The sequence below is a fragment of the Gobio gobio genome (assembly GCF_949357685.1).
Source record: "Gobio gobio genome assembly, chromosome: 15".
In the NCBI taxonomy this organism is placed as follows: Eukaryota; Metazoa; Chordata; class Actinopteri; order Cypriniformes; family Gobionidae; genus Gobio; species Gobio gobio.
The window spans coordinates 23268572-23296370 of record NC_137108.1 but is presented as its reverse complement, the minus strand read 5'-3'; the positions used below and the strand labels follow the sequence as shown (position 1 = coordinate 23296370).

Genomic DNA, 27799 nt, shown 5'->3' with positions numbered 1-27799 from the left:
CACTGTAAACAGTAATCATATTAAATAGATAGTTCACCAAAAAATGAAAATTACTGCGAGAGGCATTACACTTTCAGCGTAAGTTGAATGTGGAAGGCGGTCTGCCGGAAGCTAGATATTTTACTTTATAATGTGTTAAATATGGATATTTTTCTTACATCGATTTGCTGTATAAGGCGCCATCGCGGGCACCATAAAGTAGTTACGCTTAGGGCACCAAGACGGCCAGCGGGACTGATTATAATGGATGGATGCACTTTTTTGGGCTTCAAATTCTGGGCAGCCATTTACTGCCATTGTAATGTTTGGATTAGCCAGGACATTAGTAGATTGGGAATGGGTGTGGGACACCGAGAACCATCTCAGACAATGAGGACGGTGTCTCAAATTCATTAACATACAGAACACAGCTGTTACTACAGGATCAACTTCATTTACATTAAGAGTGGTAAACTGTAACAGGATAAAAGGATTGAGATTCATTCTGACGCTGGTGAACCCAAAGTGCTACTGTGACAGATCTGCCAGGCTCTCTCACCAGTCAACCAAAGCGCACCTAAATCACCAGAGTACTATACACACCTGCACCTGCGGAGGTCCTGCAACGTCTGAGAGTGTTCCATTTATTCACCAGTCCTTTAACAGATCTTCTCAAGAACAATTCCAAGTCTCTGTCCTGGTCACCATCTGTCGCTGCCACATTTCATCAGCTGAAGACCGCCTTTACTAGTACACCGCTCCTAGTTCATCCAGATCCTGATCGACCGTTTGTGGTGGAAGTGGACTCTTCAACTACTGGAGTCGGAGCCGTGCTCTCTCAGCAGCGGGGAACTCCAGCCAAACTCCATCCATTCGCCTTCTCCAAAAAACGAAATCCGGCGGAGGTAAATTATGACATCGGCAACAGGGAACTTCTTGCCATCAAGTTAGCCCTGGAAGAGTGGAGGCATTGGTTGGAGGGTTCTCACCACCACTTCACAGTTCTCACCGACCATACTTGAAGTACCTGAGAAACACTAAAAGACTGAATCCTTGTCAAGGCCGCTGGGCTTTATTCTTCACCCGATTTGATTTCCTATCGTCCAGGAACCAGAAATGTGAAGGCTGATGCCTTGTCCGGTCTCCACGTTCCTGAGAAGGTCAACGAGATCCCAGAACCCATTCTGCCTAGTAACTTGATCGTGAGTCCCATTCAGTGGCCCTCAGACTCCTTTGCATCCACCAATGTCTCCACCGCCACTCCGCCGGGCTGTCTACCCAGTCACCAGTATGTTCCACGACAACAGTGCACTCCACTTATCCACTCCACTCATTCATCTCTGGGCACTGGCCACCCAGGGGCCAACAACACCTTTCACTGCTGAAAGATCGCTTCTGGTGGCCCAACATGGCCAGGGATGTGAGAAGGTTCGTACAGGGATGTAAGGACTGTGCCATCTCCCATTTGGCAAGTTACATCCGCTGCCCATTCCCAATCGACCATGGTCACACCTGGGAGTGGACTTTATCACTAATCTGCCTTCATCTAACGGTAACACATGCATCCTTGTTATCATTGACCGTTATTCCAAGTTATGCCGTCTGCTTTCTCTAAAGGGACTCCCAACAGCTCTAGAGACTGCCAAATTACTATTCAACCACGTCTTCAGATATTACAGGATTCCTGAGGATATAGTGTCTAACTGGGGTCCACAGTTTATATCCTGGGTATGGAAGGCATTCTGCACTCTCCTAGGTGTGACCGTACATCTCTCCTCGGGATACCATCCTCAGTCGAACGGGCAGACAGAAAGAAAGATCCAAGAGATCGGTCGCTTCCTTTGAACTTTCTGTCATGGCCACCAGAACTCTTGGAATCAGTTCCTTGGCTGGGCCGAGTACGCCCAGAACTCCCTGCGTCTACTCACTACTGGACTCACTCCCTTCCAGTGCGTACTCGGTTACCAGCCACGCCTATTTCCCTGGTCTGGGGAACCTTCAGATATCCCTTCCATCGACCCCTGGTTCCGAGAGAGCGAGAGGGTCTGGGACGCAGCTCACCATCGGCTTCAGCAGGCAGTCCGCCTGCGGAAGATCACAGTCAACCGTCAAAGATCAGAGAAACCACCATACCAGCCTGGTCAAAAGGTTTGGTTGTCCACCCGAGACATTAGAATGCGGCTGCCCTGCAAGAAGCTAAGTTCCAGATTTATTGGCCCCTTCACCATCCTCGAACAGATCAACCCGGTCACCTTCCAGCTCCAACTCCCACCGCACTACAGAATACACTCCTCCTTTCATGTTTCACTCCTCAAGCCTTATAACGACCCTGTTTCTATTCCCACAGAGCCTGGCCCAGCCGAAGAACCCCCCTTCCCAAAGGTCCTAGAGGATGGTACCATCTACCAGGTGCAAGAGATTCTGGACTGCGCCGTGGTGGGGAGGATACGATGCAGAGGAAAGGTCTTGGGTTCCCAGAAATGATATCCTCGACCCCACACTACTGACTGCCTTCCATGAGTCTAACCCACATCGTCCTGCTCCTCGTGGCAGAGGTCGACCACCACGACGTCGGGGTCCTCGGCCCTCGTGAGCGGGCCGTGGAGAGAGGGGGTGGGGGGGTATGTACTGTGAGTCCCTGCATCTGTAAGGAAAATACATTCCATCATTCTCACATTCAAAGAACATCAAGTCTCTACTGTGTGTCTACTCACCTGTTTACATTGCCTGTTGCTTCGTGCTGTCTCGAATAAACTCTGTTAACCATTCCTCTTTGTGTTCCGAGTATACATTCCATAACAGCTACATGTACTTTGGCACTGCTATGCTGCAATAAACTTCTTCTTCAAGATCGTCCAAGTCCATCATAATTTTTTCTTACAAGGTAATAGTGTGAAATATCAAAATTGAAAACTAAACCAGTTATTTAAAATTGTAATATTTAACAATATTACTGTTTTTAGTGGAATTTTGATCAAATAAATGCAGCCTTGGTGAGGATATGAGTTTGAATGGCACATGTCAAAAAGACTAGACATATCATGTTTGACCAGACTTTTCAGTGTACTTCTGGGCTGTGTTTTATGTATTTGTTCTATATTCTGAATGTATGTGTTATTCTGATTTAATATTTCCTTTATGTTTACTATGTTTCATTAAAATGCTTCAATGAAATGGGGAGGATTGGGGTGGGGGTTTTGGCAATGATTTTGTACCAGTAAATTTAATATGTTCATGTTAAAGTTATGGATTTACATTTCACATTTACATTTGAAAAAAAAAAAGCTTCTATTCAAAGCAACACATATTCCATCCAAAGTACACAGTGCATTTCTAAACTATTTTATAGCAGACAAATATGAGACATATAATGCAAGGGAAAACCCCACAGAAGTAACGATATAGAAATGTTTTAAACCAGTTCCCAGCCTCCCCTATGTGTGTTTATCAGTGTTGGAGGAGGTCAGGTTAGCTCATTTCCCCATGGGCTGCTTCTTTACAATGGTGCTGATGACTCATCAAACCTGAGAGGACTGAGGGTCAGTGAGTGCAGCTGATTAAGAGTGTAATTGCTTTGGGTTTTCCAGCACTGTGCTAATTGGTTATTATAACTAACCCATCAATTCTTTCATGTTTAGTGGCTGATTTATAAATGGACTCTCTGGGACTATTGACCATTAGGGAAGATGGAGACACAGCAAATCCAAACATGGCCTGTGGACAGTTGGTTTTAAAAAATTGCTGTTTAACGAGACGATTAACCATTATTGCACTTTTTTTGAAAATGGCAGTAATGCAAGTGGTTGTGAAGTGCTGGCAGATCAGATGGCAACTTTCGTTTACATAATGCATGCATGATGAGCTCTTGAATATATAATTGCATCTACTTATCACCTGGAACGAAGCCTGTTTATTCATAATCTGATACCCTGTCTAGAAACTCCACCATTTTGCCACAGTTATATAAAGTCAGCAGGAGGAGGTTGGCCTTAATTTGGACATGTTCAATGATAAAACTGATAAAATAAAGTGAGATTTTCAATCCACACTGATGTTCCTTGATTTAACATTTTAATTAACCGTTCAGTAATAAAGGGGCACACAGTTATGGGAGGCATTGAAGTGCACCGTAAGAAGAAGAAAAAATACATAGAAAAATGGAAAACATACTGGTAATTTTAACCTTATCCTTAAAACACAATATATAACGTAATTCAAAATACTGGGAAAACACCTGTGAAAAATCAATAGGAAAATTCCTTTATATTATTGGACCCAATTTTTACAGGCATTTTTTAGAGTGTAAAACCACTGTATCTCCTCTTCATTTCAAAATACTGCATGGCTTTTGAAGATACTGTAGAGGCTTATTTTAGGTCTACACAATTTTGAAACAAAAAATATCATCAAAATCACACCAGACCACTGAGTAATATATAAAAGTCTCCAGTTCCCAGCAGGGCTCTCACACATAATGTGTGGTCTGTCTTCAGTGTGTAATGGAGTGAATACGACTCAAGTTGTAAAAATTATGATCGGTCAAGGTAAGAGAATCTAAAGGGATCAGTAAAAGCTCAGGCAGGCAGCATGGATCATGAGCTCCTCTAACTCATGGTCTCTCACTTTCTCTCACTTTCTTTCTCTCTCTCTCTCTCTCTCTCTCTCTCTCGCACACACACATGCACGCACACACATGTACACACAGCCATAGAATTATTGATTGATTTCATTGATTGATTGATTGATTGATTGACGATCGATCAATTGATTGATTGCTTGCTTGCAACATCTATATGTACCTTGTAGTGCTATGGTACCATACGGTACCCCTAAAAATATTTCAAAAATTTCCTTTTAAGGGTACTGCCCCAGTGACAATGGTGTGCATGAAAGTGTGAAAGACACTGGGTCTCATTCACTAAGCATACATACGCACAAATTTGTATGTGAAATGTGCGTTCAAACATTTTCAAGAATAAATCACAATTCACCTCTAAATTTACGAAAAAAAATATAGGAACAACAGAAACCACACGTATGCAAAAATAACTTAGTCTGTATGGCTTTATAATCGTGTTAAGAAGTTATATTTCATCCTAACCTGAATAATTACATTGAAGTAGCCTTTATTGCATTAATTGTATTATATAATCCATATATAAAATTATATAATGAAATTATTAAATAATACAATTTAATTTCATCTTAAATATATTCGATCATAAACAGTTAAAGAGGAAGAATGCGTTATATCTTCAGCTGCGAGGTTTCTCTGAATAACGCAGATATGCGTGTATGTACAGCTGGCTAATGCTAGCTCTGTAATCTGGGTCTTTATAAAAGGTGTTTATTGTGAGAACTGGTGAGAATGGCACACTTGGGATTGCCAGAGGTGAATCAGGCAGAGATTTTCCGTGCACCACGAAGCACAACAAACAGTGCTCCAGCCAATAGCCGACAAGAATGATTTGGGGGTGGAAATCATTCTTGTCGGCTATTGGCTGGAGCACTGTTTGTTGTGCTTCGTGGTGCAGCCTGCACCAGTTTGTTTTTGTTGCAGTTTGTTGCAAAAAAATGTTTGGCCTAAAAAACGTGTGACATCGCTTAGAGCACCTTTAAAGGGTTAGTTCACCCAAAAATGACAATTCTGTCATTAATTACTTACCCTCATGTCGTTCGACACCCGTAAGACCTCTGTTCGTCTTCGGAACACAAATGAAGATATTTTAGTTGAAATCTGATGGCTCTGTAAGGCCTCCATTGGCACAATGCATGGTTCACTCTCAAGACCCTTAAAAGGTACTAAAGACGTCGTTACAAAGTCCATCTCACTACAGTGGTTCTAAAATAACTTTATGAATCGGCGAGAATAGTTTTTGTGCGCAAATAAACCCTAAATAACGACTTATATAGTGATGACGATTTCAAAACACGATCTCATGAAGTTTCGAAGCGTTATGAATCAGTGAGTCGAATCATGATTCGGATCGCGTGTCAAACCGCCAAACTGCTGAAATTTGGCGATCCAAACTGCTCATTCGACTCACTGATTCATAACGCTTCGAAGCTTCATGAGGCCGTGTTTTGAAATCGTCATCACTATATAAGTCGTTATTTAGGGTTTTTTTGCACACAAAAACTATTCTCGCAGATTCATAAAGTTATTTTAGAACCACTGTAGTGAGATGGACTTTGTAACGACGTCTTTAGTACCTTTTAAGGGTCTTGAGAGTGAACAGTGCATTGTGCCAATGGAGGTGTTTCAGAGCCATCAGATTTCAACTAAAATATCTTCATTTGTGTTCCGAAGACGAAAGGAGGTCTTACCGGTGTCGAACGACATGAGGGTAAGTAATTAATGACAGAATTTTCATTTTTGGGTGAACTAACCCTTTAACTGCACCTGTTTGAACTTGTTACCTGTATAAAAGACACCTGTCCACACACTCAATCAAACAGACTCCAACCTCTCCACAATGGCCAAGACCAGAGAGCTGTGTAAGGACATCAGGGATAAAATTGTAGACCTGCACAAGGCTGGGATGGGCTACAGGACAATAGCCAAGCAGCTTGGTGAGAAGGCAACAACTGTTGGCGCAATTATTAGAAAATGGAAAGAAGTTCAAGATGACGGTCAATCTCCCTCGGTCTGGGGCACCATGCAAGATCTAACCTCGTGGGGCATCAATGATCATTAGGAAGGTGAGGGATCAGCCCAGAACTACACGGCAGGACCTGGTCAATGACCTGAAGAGAGCTGGGACCACAGTCTCAAAGAAAACCATTAGTAGCACACTACGCCGTCATGGATTAAAATCCTGCAGCGCACACAAGGTCCCCCTGCTCAAGCCAGCGCATGTCCAGGCCCGTCTGAAGTTTGCCAATGATCATCTGGAGGATCCAGAGGAGGAATGGGAAAAGGTCATGTGGTCTGATGTGACAAAAATAGAGCTTTTTGGTCTAAACTCCACTCGCCGTGTTTGGAGGAAGTAGAAGGATGAGTAAAACCCCAAGAACACCATCCCAACCATGAAGCATGGAGGTGGAAACATCATTCTTTGGGGATGCTTTTCTGCAAAGGGGACAGGACGACTGCACTGTATTGAGGGGAGGATGGATGGGGCTATGTATCGCGAGATCTTGGCCAACAATCTCCTTCCCTCAGTAAGAGCATTGAAAATGGGTCGTGGCTGGGTCTTCCAGCATGACAACGACCCTAAACATACAGCCAGGGCAACTAAGGAGTGGCTCCGTAAGAAGCATCTCAAGGTCCTGGAGTGGCCTAGCCAGTCTCCAGACCTGAACCCAATAGAAAATCTTTGGAGGGAGCTGAAAGTCCATATTGCCCAGCGACAGCCCCGAAACCTGAAGGATCTGGAGATGGTCTGTATGGAGGAGTGGGCCAAAATCCCTGCTGCAGTGTGTGCAAACCTGGTCAAGAACTACAGGAAACGTATGATCTCTGTAATTGCAAACAAAGGTTTCTGTACCAAATATTAAGTTCTGCTTTTCTGATGTAGCAAAAAACTTATGTCATGCAGTAAAATGCTAATTAATTACTTAAATATCAAACAATGTGATTTTCTGGATTTTAGATTCCATCACTCACAGTTGAAAAGTACCTATGATAAAAAAAAATATTTTTTTCAAGACTTCTACATGCTTTGTAAGTGGGCAAACCTGGAAAATCGGCAGTGTATCAAATACTAGTTCTCCCCACTGTATATATATGAATCCCAGACACAGTCCAAAGACATGCAGGTGAGATGGATATGCCAAATTGGCCATATAAGTGTGCATAAGAAAGGGCATCAGGCATAAAACCTGTGCTTCACGTGTCTGATCACGCTCTGTTGTTCCAAATCCAAACAATTAAATGCTCCTTCCGCTCATGCACCTGAGGGGGGTTGATCAGGGTCAGTATAGCATCTGATCGAACTAACCTGACCTTCTTTCAGTGTTCTAATCAGCCACAGCGCGTCCCAGTGGATCCACGCAGTGGAAGAACGAAGAAGATGCAAAAAGACTCCAGACTCTACTCGGCTGCTTTACACATGAAATCAGTTAATTTCCATGAAGCTGGAGTAAAACTCAGCACCAAGCAAGAAAGCAGGTTATCCGTGACAGCATAGGTCATTATACGGAAACTCATTACATACCGTTCATGTGAGCAGAGCGTTAAATCGCTCGATTGGCTCGAGCAAGGCCTTCGATGTGGAAATGGATGAATGCTTGCTTGATTTATGTTGGATTAGGTTGCTTGTTTGATGGTTATCTTCGTTTTACACAGTTCACACTTAAGAACCTTTTATCTCTCTGAACATCCTACTTTTAAAAAATCTGTGAAATGCAGCACATTAAAAAAAAAATCCCTGTACTATGTTATTCATCTTAATTTGCCTGAGTATGTCAGATGGAATTTGTTGGTATTATTGCATGAGATGTTTCCATGTTGTGAAATTTGCAGTAAGCCTTCTATTTCCACACTCATTTGTAAAGTCACTATCGTAGGTCTATTTTTCAGGCGTGTAGTACAGGAGTGTATTTCAAAGGTGTTAAGTAAGGCATAATGTCCACTTCACATCAGTGCTTTATTTGGCGATAATATCTGTAGGCTATTATGTTAGGGCTATATAATTTCATGGACATGAAATCATTGATTTAAAATTATTATTTTACTTGTATAGCTTAAAGGCCCACTGAAGTGCCTTGGTACGTGCAGCATTATAAAGTGGTGCAGATATGACATCACTTTGTTGGCCAAAATGCGGAAGCGAGTTGGCATTTTAGCGCTCCCGGTTCCATTGTCCTAAAGTCAATTTTTATTTTATTTTATGGGATTTTGTTTCAAAGGCTGAAATAAGGTTTGTGGTGAACAAAAGCTCAAGACACTTTCACGTTTTATTCTACGACATAAAATACATCGGTATTACGCCACTCGTGATTTTTTGAAGCTGTAATGCGTTTTGAAAAAGGCGGTTGCTAACAAGTGGTTAAGTGAGGCTACAGAGGCTGTCGGGGAGATTTAACATTATTACGCCAAAAAGGTAAACTCAGTCCAATTTTACAGCCTAATTATGCTCATAATTCTGCTCTTATAAACCATTCAAACTCAAACGTTCTGGGAAAATGTTTTGAGATAAAAACTGAAAGAGTTGTGGGAAGTTTAGTGACGTTGAAGTTGAGCGACCTTGGTGTAGACTGTTAACCTTTAGCTTTTTACTTCTGGCGACTGCATTCAGGCTTCAAAATTAATAAAAGTAGTTTTCATCTGTGATAATTATCTTGATGGACAAAATGTGTAAGTATCATAAACTTTTGTTGATCACAGATCACAGCCTATGGGAAAATCCTATTGGGTTTTTATCGAGGGAACCAGTGTGATACTAACTGCCGATTGGCCTACAAAGTGACGTCATACCTGCACCACTATTCAATTGCTGTGTTCGAAATCGCCTGTATATTAGGCTGTAGCCACAACGGATCAGCGGTTTCGAAAAGCTGCGAGTGCCATCTTGTGATCAGACGCGGGAATTCATTCGACGAGCGACTCTCAGAGTGCATTATGGGTATTTGCTTTTGAGCTTACATCAGTTGTACACTCGTTATTGCAGTGCATTGTGGGATTTAATGAGTGCACTCAATAATGACCTTCTGGTTTCGGACAAATACAAATGGCTATTCCCTCAAATAGTGCCCTATTTAAGGGTATGGGGGGGGGGATTTCGGACACAGCCAATGTGTTGACGGAATCTGCACTGAAACAGGAAGACATTTCCTCCTACTAATCGCTAACATTTCTCCTCATGAACTCCCCCATATTGCTTTAAAATATAGCATTTTGCTTATATCTTCTAAATGCGAATTTTGTCATTGATTTGGAACAGACTAGCTTATAGAAAACAGTAAACCTAGCACATTCGTACTAAAAGCCAACAAATTTAATTAAATAAACCTAAAAATTGTAAAGCTTCCGCTAAAGAAAACAGTCCATTACAAAATAGGGTAACACTTTATTTTACAGTGTCCTTGTTACATATATTACGTGTGCATGTAACAGTAAATTATGCATAATTACATGCAACTAACCCTCAACCAAACCCTAATCCTACCCTAACCCTATAAGTGCATGTAGTTAATCATTATTACTTAATACTTAAATACTAAGTAATAATAATTAAGTACTTACTATAGGGTTAGTGTAGGATTTGGTTTATAATTACACTGTAAACGATACAGTGTTTTTTTTACTGTAACAATGACACCTTAAAATAAAGTGTAACCCAAAATAGAAAAAAAATTGCCCTACCAAGGCAAACACTGCAACAATAGACTCTTTGCCATCATCAAGCAGAATAGTTTTCTTTTATTTGAAACTACGTCGATCCATATAAACTGCGCTGACTAAATACTGCCTTTTTTATTTCAAACGACAGAAACCATTGTGAGTCACAATATGCAGCAATGAACTATTTCTGGTTGCATTGATATGAAAAGTGAGAGACAGTGGAGAGATATCTAGTTAAACCAAACAAATATAAGTATTCCAGAAAGCTGTGTAATGATCTAAAACTACAAAATTATAATAAAAAAATCTATATGCTCTAATGCAGTAATGCACATTCAAACAGAATCAACTATATTTATAAATAAATGTAATAAATCCTAATATTATGCCAATGTCCCTTATAAGCTGCTACCAATTGGACATATTTTCTTTGATCAAGATGTATATTGAATTTGTCACGTTGTGTTAGTGAGCTCACAGCCCGTGTCAAACATTTTGAGCGATCTAATTAACACATTCAAGTAATTAAAGCAATTCTGCTTTGCCAAAAGGTAGCAAAAATGCATAATGCATGGTTGTGTAAACTGTATTTATTAGGATCACTGAATAGTTAATCAGCTGGTGTGAATTAATATGATTGGTGTGAAGTGTGTTTCAAATACGAAAGCAGATCTTTTCATAAGGGTTGCCTGATGTATGTTTCATTTCTACCATCGAGCATCTTCAAAAGCCGTCTCTGCTTAGATGATTTACAGTGCAGTTTAACACTATGATCTAGACAGAAAGGCAATCAAGCTCCTGCTAAGTTCTAACCATCTACAAATGTTGACTTGAAATGTTGGGAACTAAAAGACTGAACTTCACAGAGGCTCAACCCATTTCCAGCAGGAGCGAAGGCGTCTAGACTGAAACGGTGTACGAAGAATTTATTGCTGACACCACACTACAGGAACATTATGGGCAGTGAAATGAATCAATGAGGCAGCCTAAGGGACATTTAAAAGAAAATTAAAGCATAGTGATCACCATGATTCCTTGGAGTAATTTGACACAAACGTATTTAACAATAAAGCCATTATTGTAAATACTGAGCTCATCAATATAACAAAATAAAAAGCATAAAGACAAAGAAACAGACACAGGTGGGAAAATCAATTAAGACTTTAATTTTACTATTTTAAGTTATAGGACTTTAACGTGGATAGTTGACAGAGTTTAAATAAATTACTCAATAAATATATCAGTGAACATATCTGATCAAACACTTGATATGTTTGCTTTTTGTTGGTTGGTTAATTGGTCATTGATTTAGACACGTGGCTTAAAAGAAACAATAGTTGTGTTTGGTAGGGTTACATAAAAAACCTCATTTGAGAACAAACAATGGCCAGCTGCACAAATGCTGAGATTCTCTAGCACCTGTCCGCATTCTGAACGCAGGGCAATATATTTGATTATCAAACATGTTGTCCTATTTACACATACCCTTTCACATATAAGACTGGGACAGAATAAGGAGGACATGTTTCACTTTCTTTGGACATTTCAATTGTGTCGTATCCCTGTGTAGTAATGCATAAAAGCAACGGGCAGTCAAAAGGTCAAATGTCTGTAAACAACAATGGTAGATGATGTTACATGGGTCCCATTAAGAAAATTCAAACAGTAGCAGTTGAAAGATTCCTTCTTTAACGTTTCACAGTGTTTTCTGGGCAGGCTGATCAATCAGCTTAAAAGCCTTTAGATTTTCCAACTTAATTACGTTAGGCTTTTTAAAAACACATTTTCTCCTAATTTGTGGTTTCAATCCTGCTGAAGGTGCATTCTGGCGTCAGACCAGCATTATTTTGCACTGTATTGGTGCCTAAAGGTAGCTTGAGTTATTCTACCCTAAAATCTAAAGAGGATCTGTTGTTAGGCCAATGCTTTTGGGTTAACATCAGTCCCATGATGCACTAGTCCAGACAAAGCCAATTGTAACTTGATACTAAATGGAAAAAATGTACACCAATATAAACAGAAACAAGTGCATTTGGATGCTTTAGGCATCTCATTTATGTTGCATTGAATTTGTAGATACAGAACATGCTGGCAAGTGTGTACGCGCCAACACAAACACACACACGAACACACACGCAGCTAAAGCAGCCAAGAGAAGCGTGCTCACACATACAGGGAGCGCATACACTTCCCTGTAAATACACACAGATTGTTTGAAGCTCCCACTGCTCCACACAGTTGCCACATGCCGACAGTTTGTCTGGCACCGAAGCAAGAGGCAAATCAACTGGGAAACCCGCTTTTTTGTATAGTATATTCTTTTTTCATTTTTAAAGCTTTTATAAAAATACAATCATTGTGAAAGTGTGGCGTATGTGCACATGCTCTTTGTGGCTCTTTCTCAACAAGTTACCAAAGCATATCTCTTTTTCCATTTCCCTCTTTCTCTCGACATTGCGTGGAGTAGAGGTTAGCAGTCAACACCAGTCAGATCCGTTTGGTCACATCAGTTGACAAAGATGGATGAATGCAAAAACGGAGGAACGCATGAGAGGATGAGGGGTCGCCTCTCGAGGGTACGCGATTTGAAAGGTGGTTAATTTTCAATCATGCATCCAATTAGCCACACACACACATACAGACACGCACTACGCCCCTTCCTCACCATTGCTCCACCATCAGGTCGAGGACCCTGTTGACGTTTAGGTCTGAGTCAAGGCCAAAGTCGCTCTCTAAAAAGGGGGCGGTGGGGGGCGTTAGCGGGTTCAGGCCAGAGGTCAAGGTCTCCAGCCAATCAGCAGGGTCAAAAACAAGAACCTCTGACCTTCTTTTCCTGGACAGTGACCTGGATGGTGGAGTGGTGCAGATGGGGGGAGGAGGAAGTGGAGTTGGGGTTGAACTGAGGGGTGGAGCGTTGTTAGGTGAGGGAGGAAGCTCTAAAAGAAGCGAAGAGCACAGAGGAGAGGAAAGAAAGTTGTCTTCTTTTTGGCGCTTGGTGAGCTGTGATTGGTCAGGCTGTGGGGCAGGGGAGGAGCCTGAGAGGATGGTAGTGGCTGATTGGATGTCTGTGATGAGTGAGGAGTTATCTGAAAGATAAGGACATGAGTTAATGGTTACTTCGTGGTGTTTGAAATATTAGTTGGATGTAACCTATATGCCAGCTGTGACCAACACAGGAATGTCAGTATAGCCCTTTTCACACAGAGCGTTGATCCCAGAAAATTGCCATAAAATGCCTTCTGTGTGACAAAAAAACACGTCCCGGGATGGGGCCCTAGTAACATTGCCGAGATCACAAAAGACTGAATCAATGCTGTAAGGGGTCTGTCATAGAGATGACGCTGATGCTGAGATCGCTCACCAGCTTAGTGGAACTGTACGCGATCCGCTAGTTTATGTTCGAATCAGAAAAAAAATGCGCAGTTTCATTTCATAAGCAAACTTAAGATGCTGTGGAGACATTACACGTCGCAACGATGTCACGTGTCTTTATGGGATCTTTACGGGATGTGTGTGAACGCACGCACAGATTCCAGAAAATCACTGACAGTTTGAATGAACCAAAATAAAACAAGTATATTTTCCGGAATTTCTGTGTGAAAGGGGCTTATGTCCGGCCAACCTTAAATGTCATCAAAATGTCCTCAAATTGAATGTTTTTTGCCATTGGTAAGCCACATTTTTGCTTCCTCTTTCTATTTCGACCACCACTTTTCAAATTTTTACTCACCTGAACAACCAATAGTCTCGTCCAAAATGTCATCTATGGATTGAGTAGGGTCCATCTTACATGGTGAGAAAAAGAATGGACAGGAAGTCGAACGCTCAGTGCTCATTGTTAATGAACAGCAATCAATACATCAATAGTTGCATAACATAGGTAATTGTGAGAAAGCAGACAGCACACAAACTCAAAAACACTCACCTGCACTCTTTGAATAGCCTCCTGTAGTTCCTCTTCCAAACTGCGGACAGTGGGCGATGCCTGTGCTGGACTGGCAGTGATTTGCATAGGCAAATCAAAGTCTTGACCAATTGCATCACAAAGCTGACAGCAGTTCACCTAATATTAGGAAAACAATATTCATTTTAGTGGTGAGATATATATTAGTTAGTTTTTGTTTTGTGCCTAATATTACCCACATTGATTTCAAAAATCTGTCATCATTTACCCCTCATGTCGTTACAAACCCATAAGACTTTCGTTAGACTCATCTTCTGAACACAAATTAAGATATTTTTTTCGAGGTATAACTGAGGCAGTTCTGTACTCTCCATTGAAAGTCTACGCAACTACCACTTTGACGCTTCAAAAAGTTCATAAAGCGATCTAAAATGAATCCATATGAATTAAGGGGCTTGACCGAACTTGCTTGACGCGTGAGAACAAACCTAACTGGCTCAAAAAAGAATGAACCTCATTGGCTCTCGCACATCAAGCGAACATGCTTGAGCTTCCGTTTATTATAACTGATGTGTGCGTTGATGAATGTTTAGATGTGAATAAAAGCCTAAATTAAATCTGTTCAGCATATAAAGTGATTGTGTCTCTTCAGATAAATTGGACTAAATCGCTCAAATCATATGGATTAGTTTTACAATCTCTTTATGAACTTTTAAAAGCATCAAAGTGGTAGTTGTCAATGGAAGAACAAAAAAATATCTTTATTTGTGTTGCGAAGATGAGCGAAGGTGACACGACATGAGGGTGAGTAATTAATGGACAGAATTTTCATTTTTGGGTCAACTAATCATTTAATGGTGCAGTAGTATGTCACAGTACTGTCTTACTAGTATGTCCCTGCTTGTCTTACTAAATACTCAAAGTACGTACTTTTCCTTCACCAGTGCAGTACGTGAAGAGCAGTTCCTGTCCGCTTGTGTCTGGTTTCCCTCTGGTGCATCCTGGCTCCTGTTGCAGGAACGAATGAAGGGAACTTCCACACAGCTGGGGGAAAAAAGAAGGAATTAAATAGTACATTAAATACACTAAATAGATTCACCACAAATAAAAAGGATAAAAAAAGTGCCAATTTTAGGAAATGTCAAAAAAATTCAACTCGTGGTCAATTATCCATTCTCACCTGAGTGTCCTTTGCTCCTTCTCTGGGTCTGCTCCTCATCCTCTCTCTCATTTCCAGCTCCACACTAAGTTCATCTACTGCCTTTCCTGGCCTCCACGTGGCGCCAGAGGGCATTGGAGGAGAGGGTGTATGTAAGGTAGGACTGGAGCCAGCAGAAGAAGGAGAAGGGAGGTAACTATCACTAGCTAAGCTTTGCTCTCCTAAACCCGAAGGGTGGATGTACATTTGAGCAGACTTGGCGGCGGCGTCTACACTGGTAGGGATTTGGTTGAGGCCAGCAGGGTGTGCGGTTTCTAGTGTAGCCCCTAGCTGGCAAAGTGGAGCAGGGGTTAACGGGGGACGAGGCATCTGGAAAGGACGGAGTCTCTCAAGTAGTGCCGGCTTAGTGCCGGAAACTGGGAGTCCACGTTTCCGCAACTGCTGACGAAGAACTGACACCTGAGAAGAAGGAAATGCAGTCAATGTTCTAAACAAACAGTTTATGAAGACCAGACAATCTAGAGCAAGTGTGCCCAAACCTACTTCTGGAGGGGCACTGTCCTGCAGAGTTTAGCTCCATCCCTAATCAAACACCCAAGAAGCAGGTAATCAAGGTGTTCATGATTAAATGAAAATAATAGGTAGGTGTTTTGAGAAGTATTGGGAGTCTGCAGGAAGTAGCCCTCCAAGAGCAGGATTGGACACCTGCTCACCTGGATCTAGAGCGAGTAATCTTAACCAATGAGATTCTTACTGTTAGGTCATCAAGGTTCGAGGGGAGTAACTCTGCCTGGTGGATGGGACTTGTATCAGGAGTAGAGGGGTTTGTTGAAGGGGTTCCAGACTGAGGGGAACTTTGAGGTGTAGTTCCAGAAATCTTCAAATGGTTCTCACTATTATTTAAATGTAGAGTATAGGTAAGTAATTGTTTCTGTAATACCATTCACATTACAGGGTAGAATCTCTTAAGCTGGGTTCGCACTGTACGATTTCTATGCTAGCTATGATTTTGCCCTCTTAGACAAATTTTGGGGATTGCAAACGATTTCTTATAGGTAAAGCCATCAGTCTTAGATCACAAAGCGCTGACTTACACTACACAACTTAAACCCAGACTGTAGCCCCAAATTACAGGGGGCAAATTGATGCTAATTGCCTTGAGTCAGAGCCAGGCTACACATTTTGGGAGATTGGAGTTGCTAGATTTCATAATGTGTATGATGGTTACAGCCATCTAGTCTGAGGGTTTCAACCCCACCCCACCCACCCAATTTGGCCAGCAGCAGCTCTGATTGAACAGTCTAGCATGAAAGAATGATCTTGCACAGTGTGCCATGGCTTTTACTCAAGATGACCGTAAAAATCGTGCATTGTGCAACCTGGCTTTAGTTGTACAAATTAGAGGTTGACCGATTTATCGGTTTGGCCGATTAATCGGCACCAATAGCTGATTGGTGGAACAATCGGTTATCTGCAAAAATCAATACCTATAGTTTTTCCGGGTTATGTCCGTTGCTGAAGCGGCTGAGAAGTGTGCGCTGTCATTACACAATACGAGAACTCTGAGAAGGTCTGCTGGCATTATATAGCCCGAGAGCGGCCTCTAGAGGCGAAATAACAACTATCCCTGATGCCTCGTGTTGTTTATATTAACACGTGAGGCTGCACGCTGCACAAAGAGGGCTTACACATCCGATACACGTTTAAAACACAGACAGTGAAACGGTATAAATACAGAACACTTCAGTACTTGTTGCCAAATCATTATGAAGTATTATACAGTGTATATGTACTGTATGTACTTTGTCGTCGAGGCTGAGAAGACGCTAACATTAGCTAAAACTAAAGCTAACACTAATACCTATAGGTTACTAATAGACAAACACACGTCCAACCCAAATGTTGCATGTATAAAACTTGTGAGGTGAGAAAGCAAACTGTATTGTCATGCAGGCGACAGAAATATGAACAAATCAGAAAATTTTGTTATTTTGATTAGATAATCGTCAAGTGTTCTAAAAAAGTTTGGATTTATATTAAATGGTAACACTTTACAATAATTTTCCATTTGTAACATTAACTAAGGTTAATAAATGCTGTGGAAGTATTGTTCGTTGTTAGTTTTATCTGTTAACCTTATTTAATGCACTATGAACTAACATGAATGATCAAGGTACAATTGTATATTGCATAATGCATATAGTTCATGTGAGCTAGCTAAATAAGCTAACACATCCTTGTTAACAAATGGGACTTGCAGTCTGTTACCTATCACATTTACATACATGTTTCTAGGTTATAGCTAAAGAAACGTTTACATTTTTTGTAGATTTTTTTCTGTTAGAACTTCTCATTTTAATAAATTCATATTTACATATGTAATTTAGCAATTTTCATGGTTCAGCACTGTTTTACTTAGAGTGTTATGTTTTTTTTATTTGTTTTTTTAGTATCCATTTTAAAAACTATCGGCCGATTAATCGGTTATCGGCAAGTGCGGTCCAACCTAGTTATCGGTATCGGTGAAATACACTATCGGTCGACCTCTTGTAAAAATGATGGTCTTTTTCATGGGTTTTGTTTGGATGTTTACCTGTTTGTCACCGTAAGCTGTTGTTGTTGGTTAAGAATTTGTAGTTGTAAGAACACCTGCTGTTGTTGCAAGAGGTGGGAGTAAGAGGCATCAGTGGACGGAGCCTGACTGTTGTTATTCTTTTGCGAAGCATTTCCGGCTCCGCTTCCAGTCCCAGTCCTTTGATCTGGGGGAATGTACTGATGGTATTTCAGCTTCCTCATTTTAGGTTTGGAATCACGAGGCTTTCGTGGCCGTGGAGGGCGGGATGACGTTAAAGACCCAGCCAGAATGGAATGAGAAGATGGAGCTGGAGGTTGTGCTGTCTTGAGGAATACAGAGAGAGAATGTGAGTATTATAATTTGGAAAAATTAATGAGGGAAATAATGAATGTTGAAACAAATCGTTATTTTAAATCTCTATGTGAATGTGTACCTTTGGCAGCAGTGGTGGTGTCTGTGAGGGCATGTACATCCCTTTGGGTCTTCCAGTTGTTGATATGGAGTTTGACCCCGTTACGGTCATGGTCATTGGTTGGCTGATGCACTCGGTTGCCGGGAGCAACGCCAATCTGCACTGCTTTGAAAAGATGAGTTGGTTGTTGGTGAAAATTCTGAGCAAACATCTTCCAGCCATTTAACCTGAACTTAAAAGGTAAAATGTGCAATTTCTGCACCCCTAGTGGCACAAAACAGCTGTTTTCCATCAGTTCTTTTCCCCAAACACTTTAACAGATAGCAACCAATATCACCACTTTGGTTGACCCAGTGTTGCTATGTTTGGCTTGTAGGGATGCACAAATGAACAGAGACATATTTGATAGCTCCACAGTGCTTGCAAAATTAAGACAAAAAGTAATTTGTCAAAATATTTAGTCTAATGTTGGGTAGGTATTTTACGCCTCTTATACCTGTACATTGTTTGGGCTGATGGGAGTAGTAATAGGTGACGCATCACTTGGTGATTGGTCACCTCCTTGCCCAGGTGACGATGAGAAGCCAGGAGATTGGTGCATCCCGAGTTGCTCGGGAGATGCAGAGGCAGAAGAGGAGTTGTCATCTTCAAAAACATCTGATGGCAAAGAAGCAACTGAGGCAGAGGAAATGGTGATGTGTGAAGCTTTCTGCAACAATGCTGGGTATAAGTTAAATGTTATGTGGAAATGTGAAACTGTAATTGATAATAATGCACGTTTTGTTTATAGATTTTTTTAAGGTTTATTTTTCATTTATTTGGTGGCATAACCATATAAATGTAAAAATGTAATTAAAATGGTTGAAACTTTATCTGTAATAGCAATGCACAATATGCATTACAATTAGATTTCATAAAACATTTTTAATACTATATTGTTTTAATTTGCATATCATTCTGTGTGATTTCTAAAAAAAAACTTTTGGAAGTCTCTAAGTCAACTGGATCTGATTAGGGCTGCTATTATGGACAATTTGGTCTGCCCGCTGAATCAAGTCTGCCTAGGAGCGATTAGTAGGCTATTTTATGGTATGGTACTTTATGATGTGTGTGCCATCTGACCTACAGTATGTTATTATGCCCATTAAAATTGTTATCATTAATGTTACAAATAATTAACATAACCCGAAGCTATAGACTTAATTTATTTTTAGTAGGTTGAGGTTTTTACAAGCAAACAACTTAGCATACAGGCCTAGCATACCGCTAACTGATTAACCTTCTTGCTTTTGTTTGTATAAATACGGTCACTGTTTGTTTCTGTTGCATACATTTTACATCTGACTGGTGTCTTTAATGTACTACATACAGTATATACACACATATTATGCTAGGAGTGTCATCCACAAAAATTGCTGACGCCAATAATTGTGTAAATATACATTATAGCTTCCTCTCTTTAGTTAAAAAAATATGAGAAATAAGACCCCAATTAAATGTTAGTATAAAACTATTATATAAGAGAGTATTTGTTTATGTACATAAAATATTTAGTTTGAGTTTATGCTATTTTGTGAGGCATCAGTTTCAGTTATTTTTCAATGACTCACTGTTCTCTAGAGGCAGAATATGCCTCTGCAGGAGTTCAAGTGGTCCAGGCTGACTCTGAATTTTGTCACTCAGATCCTCAGCCAGACGAGCCTTCTTCTGCCTGTGAGCTCCACTATAACTCCTGTCTGTGAGCGAGAGACATACGAAGAGAGGAAGTGAAAACAAGAAACGGGCGAATCAGTGAGAGAACAAAATGAATAGTGAAAATGGGGAATGTAAATGGAAGATCAATTGCTCTGCTTTATAATACGAGAGGAGAAGAGGAGGAATATTTTAAAGACAGATATGAATGATTTTTCACAACAGAATTTGTTGTCGGGTAATCCAATTCAGGCATTCAGAAAGCTACTGATAATAAGTGCAGTACAGAAGGACCTTCAGCTGAATGATTTGCAAACACAAAGAGCTGTTTGGTGAATGGGGACCGATAGATATGTGAATGGCTAATGGACAAACCGCTCATTTCAGCTATAAGGTTACAGCTTTGTTCAGTACTAGTATTGGGATATTCTTTTATAACTGAAGGTCAGGAAATATCGGCAAACCCTCAATGGCATCACCTGGTGCAGTTTGAGCAGTCAGACCACTAGGGGGCGACTTCTGAGTGGCACCATCATCTGTCTGACGCTGCATTGGGAAAAAGCCCAGTCAAATCAACATCAACAAATACTGTAAACCATAATTTCTCCAATAGTTAATGAAAGATAGCACATGGGTGAAGTTTCTGAAAAGAACTAATTGTTTGCTTTGTGTGGTAACATTCTCCTGTAAGACTCCATTTTCCCTCCTGACAGTAATTATCTTGAACCAGCTGCTGTTTACTGTCTTACTAAACATAATTAATAACTGTGCTAACAGTGTTTCACGGCTAATACTAATAGTTTGCGACAGTAACTAGACATGTAATTAAATTATGCTAAAGAGTTTGAAGACCAAGTCATGTCAGTTATCAGACTGTTTTGGCATCACTGAGTAGTTTGCTTATCTACACTGGCACCCTGTTTCACATCAGTCTATTTTCATATAAACCAAAGGAATACACATACTGCGGCTGGAGTGTGTCAAGAGGGGAAGCCATTAGATCTGACTATAGTTTTAGGTAGGAACTTCTTCCTCAAATTAAGGTTTACATAATCAGCTATTTTGTGGAAACATATATTTTAATTTTGGTCTATATTTTACCATTTCTCCTAAAACATAGATAAATAATGGCTCACCAAACCACTGCTGACTTCTTTCTCCCCAACTTTATCAGGGACGGAGGCCTTTGTACCTACAGAGCACAGAGAAATTGAGAATGAACAAAAAGACAAGTTGTAATAAAGCTATTATTTAGAATTAAAATGCATAAAGAGAGCAGTCTGGTTTGAAAAATGTGAATCAAATATATTATGATCTTCCTGCCCCATAAGGGGACATTTCATTGACTTCCTGTGGCCAAGCACAATGATCAAAATTCACACACACACACACAGACTCACCAGACTCTGCATTAAGCTCATTCTGCTGTCTGCGGTTCTGTATTCTCAACTGCAGAACTGAAAAAATATATTTATATATTTATTATTGAGCAATAAAAACAATATTTGCAATACTTTATTTCTAACACAGTCTTTGTATTTCAGAAAACTTTTAAAGCCCGAGTTTCCCATCTTGAGGAATGTGCAGTGTTGCTCTGTTGATCATATAGTTCAATTTATGACTGTAAGCCCAGCATTTTTTTAAAATTGCAGCACTCGGATGTGAATTTCTCTCATAAATAAGTTTCATATGAAATAGGCACTGCAAACATACACTGTTCACTAACCTAGTCAATCATGCAATCACTGTTTTTTGTCACAAATATAACAAGATCTGCACAAACAAACATGCTTGAACCAGCAGGTGAATTACAGCTAGGTCAGAGGTGGGAGGAGTCGCTTGTCCCATGATGCACCTCTGTGCTGAGTTTTGAGATCTGAGAGTGGACGTAAGAGGAAGGGGGTAACTATTTATCCCTCTGAATGTCTATTTATGTATCCTTCCCATCCCCCATCCAGCTGTCTCTCTCTCTCTCTCTCCCTCCCTTCCTCCACTTCTCTCTCTCTCTCTCGCTCGCTCGCTGTCTGTCTTTCACTCCCTCTCTTGCTGTCAATCGTGCTAAGTAAATTCTTCCTCTTTTTACTTTACTCTGAAAAAGAATGACATGCTGAGTGGCATCAGGCCAAATCAGGTTGGAATTCTGGGATTAAAAAATTCACTGAGTGCCATGGCAACTTATAGTAATTATGATAACTGGTGTGCTCTGATCATATAATGGCATAGATTCATAATGATAGTTCAAGTTTTATGATATTCTACTAACTATACCACCCGTTGATATCACTATTATATGTCTTAAAAAAAAGAAGTACCTAGGCATGCAGACTGCTTCTACAAAAATTTGTGAAAGAATGGGTCGCTCTCAGGAGCTCAGTGAATTGAAGCGTGGTACTGTGATAGGTTGCCACCTGTGCATTCGTGGAAAAGCCCATTCGCGAAATTCTCACTACTAAATATTCCACGGTCAACTGTTAGTGGTATTATAACACATGTGGAAGCAATTGGGAACAACAGCAACTCAGCCACTAAGTGTTGGCCACGTAAAATCACAGAGCGGGGTCAGCCTATGCTGAGGCACACAGTGCATAGAAGTCGGCAACTTTCTGCAGTCAATAGCTACAGACCTATAAACTTCGTGTTGCTGAGCAGCTGCATCTAAGCCTTACATCACCAAGTGCAATGCAAATGCTGTTTTGTGCCATGTGTAAAGTTTGGTGGAGGGGGGATTATGGTGTGGGTTTGTTTTTCAGGGGTTGGGCTTGGCCCCTTAGTTCCAGTGAAAGGTACTCTGGAAGTGATTTCACCATGCCATTGAAGTGATTGGAACACCTGAATTCAATGATTTGGATAGGTGTCCCAATACTTTTGGCAAGTCAAGTCGAGATTTATTGTCTTGTATATACACTGTATGTATGTATGTATGTATGTATGTATGTATGTATGTATGTATGTATGTATGTATGTATGTATGTATGTATGTATGTATGTATGTATGTATGTATGTATGTATGTATGTATGTATGTATGTATGTATGTATGTATGTATGTATGTATGTATGTATGTATGTATGTATGTATGTATGTATATATATATATATATATATATATATATATAAATAAAAACATATATACTAAGACATTCTGAAGTTCAATTCAACTTCTCACTCGAACCGTTAATGAATAGTATTTTATCCCTACAATTGAATATTGTGTAAAGTCAAAGTGTGCAGGAATGAGAGCATTAATATGACGTTACCCTAGCATCCTAGTTTAAGTCCTTATATCTTTCAGCAGTTGCTTTTTTTTGCAGTAAACAGCTCTGCAGTTTTGGTTGACTGGTTCACTTTCACTCCGTTCTCAGCCACTGAACTCTTTCAAAGTGATTGTTGGCTTCTCTGTGGCTTCTCTATTTATCCTTCTTGTTTGAGAAAGTTTAGAGGTTGACCTTTTCTAGGCAGCATCTGGGCGGTTTGATGAAGCCTCCTTCCTGATAATTGAGCCAAAAGTGCCCTCCGAGACCAAACACTTGGATATGGTTTTGTACCCTTTGTTTTACATTATCTTTGGCATCTTTGAAAGGGTCTTTACTCTTCATTCTTACAGCTTGCCTTTTAGATTAACAACCTGCATAATATCTGTGTTTAAATTTTTTTTAAAAAGTAGTTCTTTTAATAAGGTAATTGTGTTATCATTAGGGGTTTCTTTCAGGCCTGAAAGATGAAAACACTAAAGGCTGTTAAAGGTTTTTTTTTTGTTTTTGTTTTTTTGGTGGAGCCTAAGGCTGCCGCAGTGTTATTTCTCAGGACACCAAATTCACTGATATCTCTCAGGTTAGAAGTGTGGTATTAAAAAAAGGAATAAACAATCAAGTAAAATTTAAAATGAAATCTAATTTTAAATACAAGCTTCGGTGTTGAGAAACACTCAACAGAGGGGAAGTTTTCAATATATATTTTTTATATATACTTTAATAAGTAGGCTCTCTCATATTACAAGTCTCTTTGGAATCTGGTTTTCTAAAAAATATTGTGTGAAATGTGAAACAATTATTAAAAACAAATCAAAATAATAATAGGCCCCTCCATGGCTAATTCATTTTTTATTGCATAATCAACACATGATACAAAAAATGATGAATCACCTGGTAGCCTTTAAAGCAATAATGTAAAGCAATATTTGTTGGCTATATAATACATTTCATAAACATACTAAATTCATGAATATTGGCAAATTTCCCTAGGTTCATCCAAAATAAAAACATTTTAAAGTACTTCAGTTTTGTTTTCGCTCATTAATTGCTGGAGCATAACTTAAATAGTCAATGAGGAATAAATGACAATTTTGTTATAAATCTTAAACATTCTTACATAGAACGTTTCATACATTTCCCCTTTGTTTACACTGTGGATCAGGATTTGCCAGAGAGGCAGCCATCTTTCTCACAACACAACACACTAACACAGCGTATCCAAGGTCACAGCTGATCTCCTTGCTGTCTATACACGTGATCCTCCTTTTAAAAAAATGACAGTCCTTTTTAAAATATTAGCTGAACTGTTTAAGTTTAAAAAGTGTTAATTCAATGCAGTTTTGATGGAAGAGTCTCGTTATTAGTAAAGAGTGCTGCTGGACATTTGTCTGAGAATCTTGCCAGCAGGAATTTTATAGGGAACCCAAGAAGAGAGGGCACCGCTTTTGAAGGGGTTCCAACCACAGATGGGAACCAACAAAGACAATCTGTCCACTGTCCACATGTCCTTCAGGGAGACCCGTACTGCTGGGCCCAATTGTACAATATGAGGAAGTGCGAGAGACCGTGGAACCTCATGAAGACGGGTTTATTGGTCAAATTTTAAGGTCCACAATCTCCACATTTTATAATGCGATGCATTGAGGATGCACAACAGGGCTTAATTTAAATTTAAATTGTAATGAACTGAAATTCATATCACTGCAATGAGTTATGTTTAAAAATAAAAGGAAGCTTTGGTTTGAAAAAAAGAATGATGGTTTGACAGCCTTGTCTGAATGTTTAAAGTCTTTCAAGGTTCTACAAGTTTTAAAAACCTATTGATTCAACACCGTTTTTTGTTACATAAATCTGCATGAGTAGCTCATTCAGAAAATTATATTCTTTATATACAAGCAAGCCCATCCTCAACTTATGAGCCCTGTTCCATAAAGTGTGCTAAGAAAATTTGGGATTGCTCTCCAAAACCTGAATTTAATTAACTTAACAAATCAGTTGGGGCTAAAGCGGTTCCATAAAGGACCATTTAAGACCCATGTTCAATTAGTCAAGCTCATTTGATGTGTTCTTAATTAAGCAGCCCTAAAGGTCCATCATGGATCAAATCGATCCACTATGGCAAACTATATTTTGTGCTATTTAATGCGTTTTAATGCCGTTTTCCTCAGTGCGTAACTATATTCCCCATCTGTAAATGTTATAACAAACACTGTATATTTATTTTTGGACTGATAGTGGTTAATAAAGTCAAATCATGGTATGCGAGAGAGTCAGCGGTGATATTATGGTGTTAGCCTGCCCTGGACCAGAGTGACTGAGCTTGAGCTATGTTAAATTTGCTTAATGGAACCAAATCAACTGACAATGAGTCAGACGAACTAAAAAGCCTGGCTTATTTGGTCAAATTGTTTTTGTGGAACAGGCCTCTGCTTTGTAAGACCAGCTAAATTCACCAGGGTTTTCAAAGCTGCAAAGAGCTTCACTCAGACTCCATCACCAGAACAGTCACTAGGAGCATCATCACAACTTATATCACCAACTAAGACAGACAGCTTTAAATGTGGGCTTTCAAACCCAGCTTGGACACAGTCGTGCGATCCTTCCTTTGTTCTTACCTGAACGGAACTTATTGCGGATGAGCAGCGACCTCTCAGACGCCAGCAAGGTCATAATGGGGTGGGGGCTTTAAAGATACGTCTTCCTCTTGCAGGGCAGATACTTATGATGATTTCTTACGCCCTTTCCTCTCCCTGAAGAGAAAGAAAACAAAGTCACAGGAGACCCGAACTTATAGTCGTCACCAAGACGGCAAGGGAAAAACACAAGAACCAAACAACTGGCGAAGTCTGTGTATGACTGACAGAAACAGGAGGAATCAGAAGTTAACTGCTATTCTAACAGCATCACAGAGAGACCGTAAACAGCATCGCTTAAAATACAGCAATAAACAGTGACTAGCGCTTTCAAGCTTCAAAAAGGAAGCAAAAACACCATAAAGGTGGTTCATACGACTTGCACACTATGTTCCAAGACTTCTGCAGCCAAACAATAGGTTTTTGTAACAAACAGGACATTTTTGAATTTGATATTCAAGAGAATCTTGACATCTACACTAGTGGTCCACGGCATGTTCTTAGAGAAGTAGAGACTTGTAAAAAATGTGTTCTTTTGAGATAGATCTTTTTAATGATTCAGATGATTTGATTCATAAAACCAGTCTGAATCATTTGTTTATGAATCAGAAAACTGTTTAACAGCGAGTACCATCTCAATGGATGAAATAATGACTTTGATTTGATGACTAATGACTAAAAGTCATATGCAACATTTGTATGGCGCTTTTTAATCCTTTTTTGAAACTTTGAAAGGTAAGTTTACCTAAAGATGAAAATTTGATCATCACTTGCTCACCCTCATGTTGTACCAAAACCTCAAGACCTTCGTTAATCTTTGAAAACCTTTAGCAATACCTTTATGAGATTTTTGAAGCATCAACGTTTTGGTGGTACAGATTTTCAATGGAGGGACAGAAATCTGTTAGGTTTCATTAAAATATCTTTATTTGTACTTTGAAGATGAACAAAAGTTGGGTTTGGAACAACATGAGGGTGAGTAAATGATGACAGAATTTTCAAATAAATAGGTTTTCATTTTTGGATTACCTATATTTTTAAACTATTCCAATGAGAGGAATTTTTGCCCAACTAGCCACGGATAAAATGGCTTGTTGGAGCACATGAGAGTGAATGCATGTACAGAGGCTTGAGTTACAGCAATAATTGGTTTTATTTATGTGCCCTACAGAGCTGGAGTTCAAGTACCTTTCACTGTACATCTTTCTTCAATGTTAATCAGAATGCACTACCCACTGACTACAACTACTGAAGCAACAAATTGGCCTTAGATGAAAATCACAAAAACTATCACTATTGTCAGATGGAGTCTTTACCGACATACACACGCAAATGCCTTCACAAAAGAACACATATATTCACAGATAAATGTATAAACACAATAGCATGAATGAAAATGAATACTCACAGTCAGACTGAACTCCCCTGAGTTTTGTCAGAGTGGCGTTGAACAGAGATTAAAGTGGAGAGAGAGAGAGATTCTTGTGATTGAGGTGGAAAATGAGGGCAGAACTTGAGGCACGTTAGATCGAGGCAATGTTCAATGACAAGGTTGTTCCTTATCTTCTTTTGCGCCGGTTTGTTCATTCCCTTCCACAGGTGAATCTAGGGAGAAAAGGGCCCTGTGTTTCTTCCTCTTTTCTTCCACGCAGAATTCACCCAGTTCACCTCGTTCTCTCTCTCTCTCTCTCTCTACCCCCACACCGAGGAGTTGAACCAACTGTGTTGGGCTATCAAAAAAGCACCCTGACGTGCTGCCCCTGCCCCCTCAGAAACATCACACACACACACACACACACACACATTTGCTGATAGATTCATTGTGGGTGATACTACTGGGTGGGTAACTTGCAGTGTTCCCTATCTCCTCTTTCTCACTCAGGGGTGACAAGGCCAGACCTACCCCC

The 27799-nt window shown here is 40.0% G+C and overlaps 1 protein-coding gene across 4 annotated transcripts; it reads right to left on the bottom strand.

The window, feature by feature from the left end:
• Positions 1 to 11176: 11176 nt before the first annotated feature.
• On the bottom strand, positions 11177 to 27696 carry LOC307138674 (uncharacterized protein). Of its 4 annotated transcripts, none has more exons than XM_079837172.1 (15): positions 27301 to 27696; positions 25875 to 26009; positions 21410 to 21466; positions 21146 to 21201; positions 20489 to 20555; positions 19928 to 20053; positions 18814 to 18974; positions 18339 to 18479; positions 17924 to 18228; positions 16085 to 16223; positions 15352 to 15789; positions 15102 to 15215; positions 14193 to 14330; positions 13998 to 14052; positions 11177 to 13353 (listed from the first exon to the last, which is right to left on the bottom strand). In XM_079837172.1, the coding sequence occupies exons 2-15, from the start codon at positions 25927 to 25929 to the stop codon at positions 12929 to 12931; spliced, it is 2277 nt and encodes a 758-aa protein (XP_079693298.1). In that variant the 5' UTR covers positions 25930 to 26009; positions 27301 to 27696; the 3' UTR covers positions 11177 to 12928. The 4 variants fall into 4 exon arrangements, with proteins under 4 accessions (XP_079693298.1, XP_079693296.1, XP_079693297.1 ...); XM_079837170.1 differs by having other exon boundaries at positions 18814 to 18992; positions 27301 to 27648; XM_079837171.1 differs by having other exon boundaries at positions 18339 to 18482; positions 27301 to 27640.
• Between the last annotated feature and the right edge of the window lie 103 nt (positions 27697 to 27799).

Coding starts and splice junctions, on each gene's coding strand:
- LOC307138674 (XM_079837169.1), bottom strand. CDS start 25,929: ATGACCTTGCTGGCGTCTGAGAGGTCGCTGCTCATCCGCAATAAGTTC. Junction 20,556..21,145: donor AAGAAGTCAGCAGTGGTTTG/GTGAGCCATTAT, acceptor TTCCCAATGCAG/CGTCAGACAGATGATGGTGC. Junction 14,053..14,192: donor AGGCTATTCAAAGAGTGCAG/GTGAGTGTTTTT, acceptor TCACCATGTAAG/ATGGACCCTACTCAATCCAT.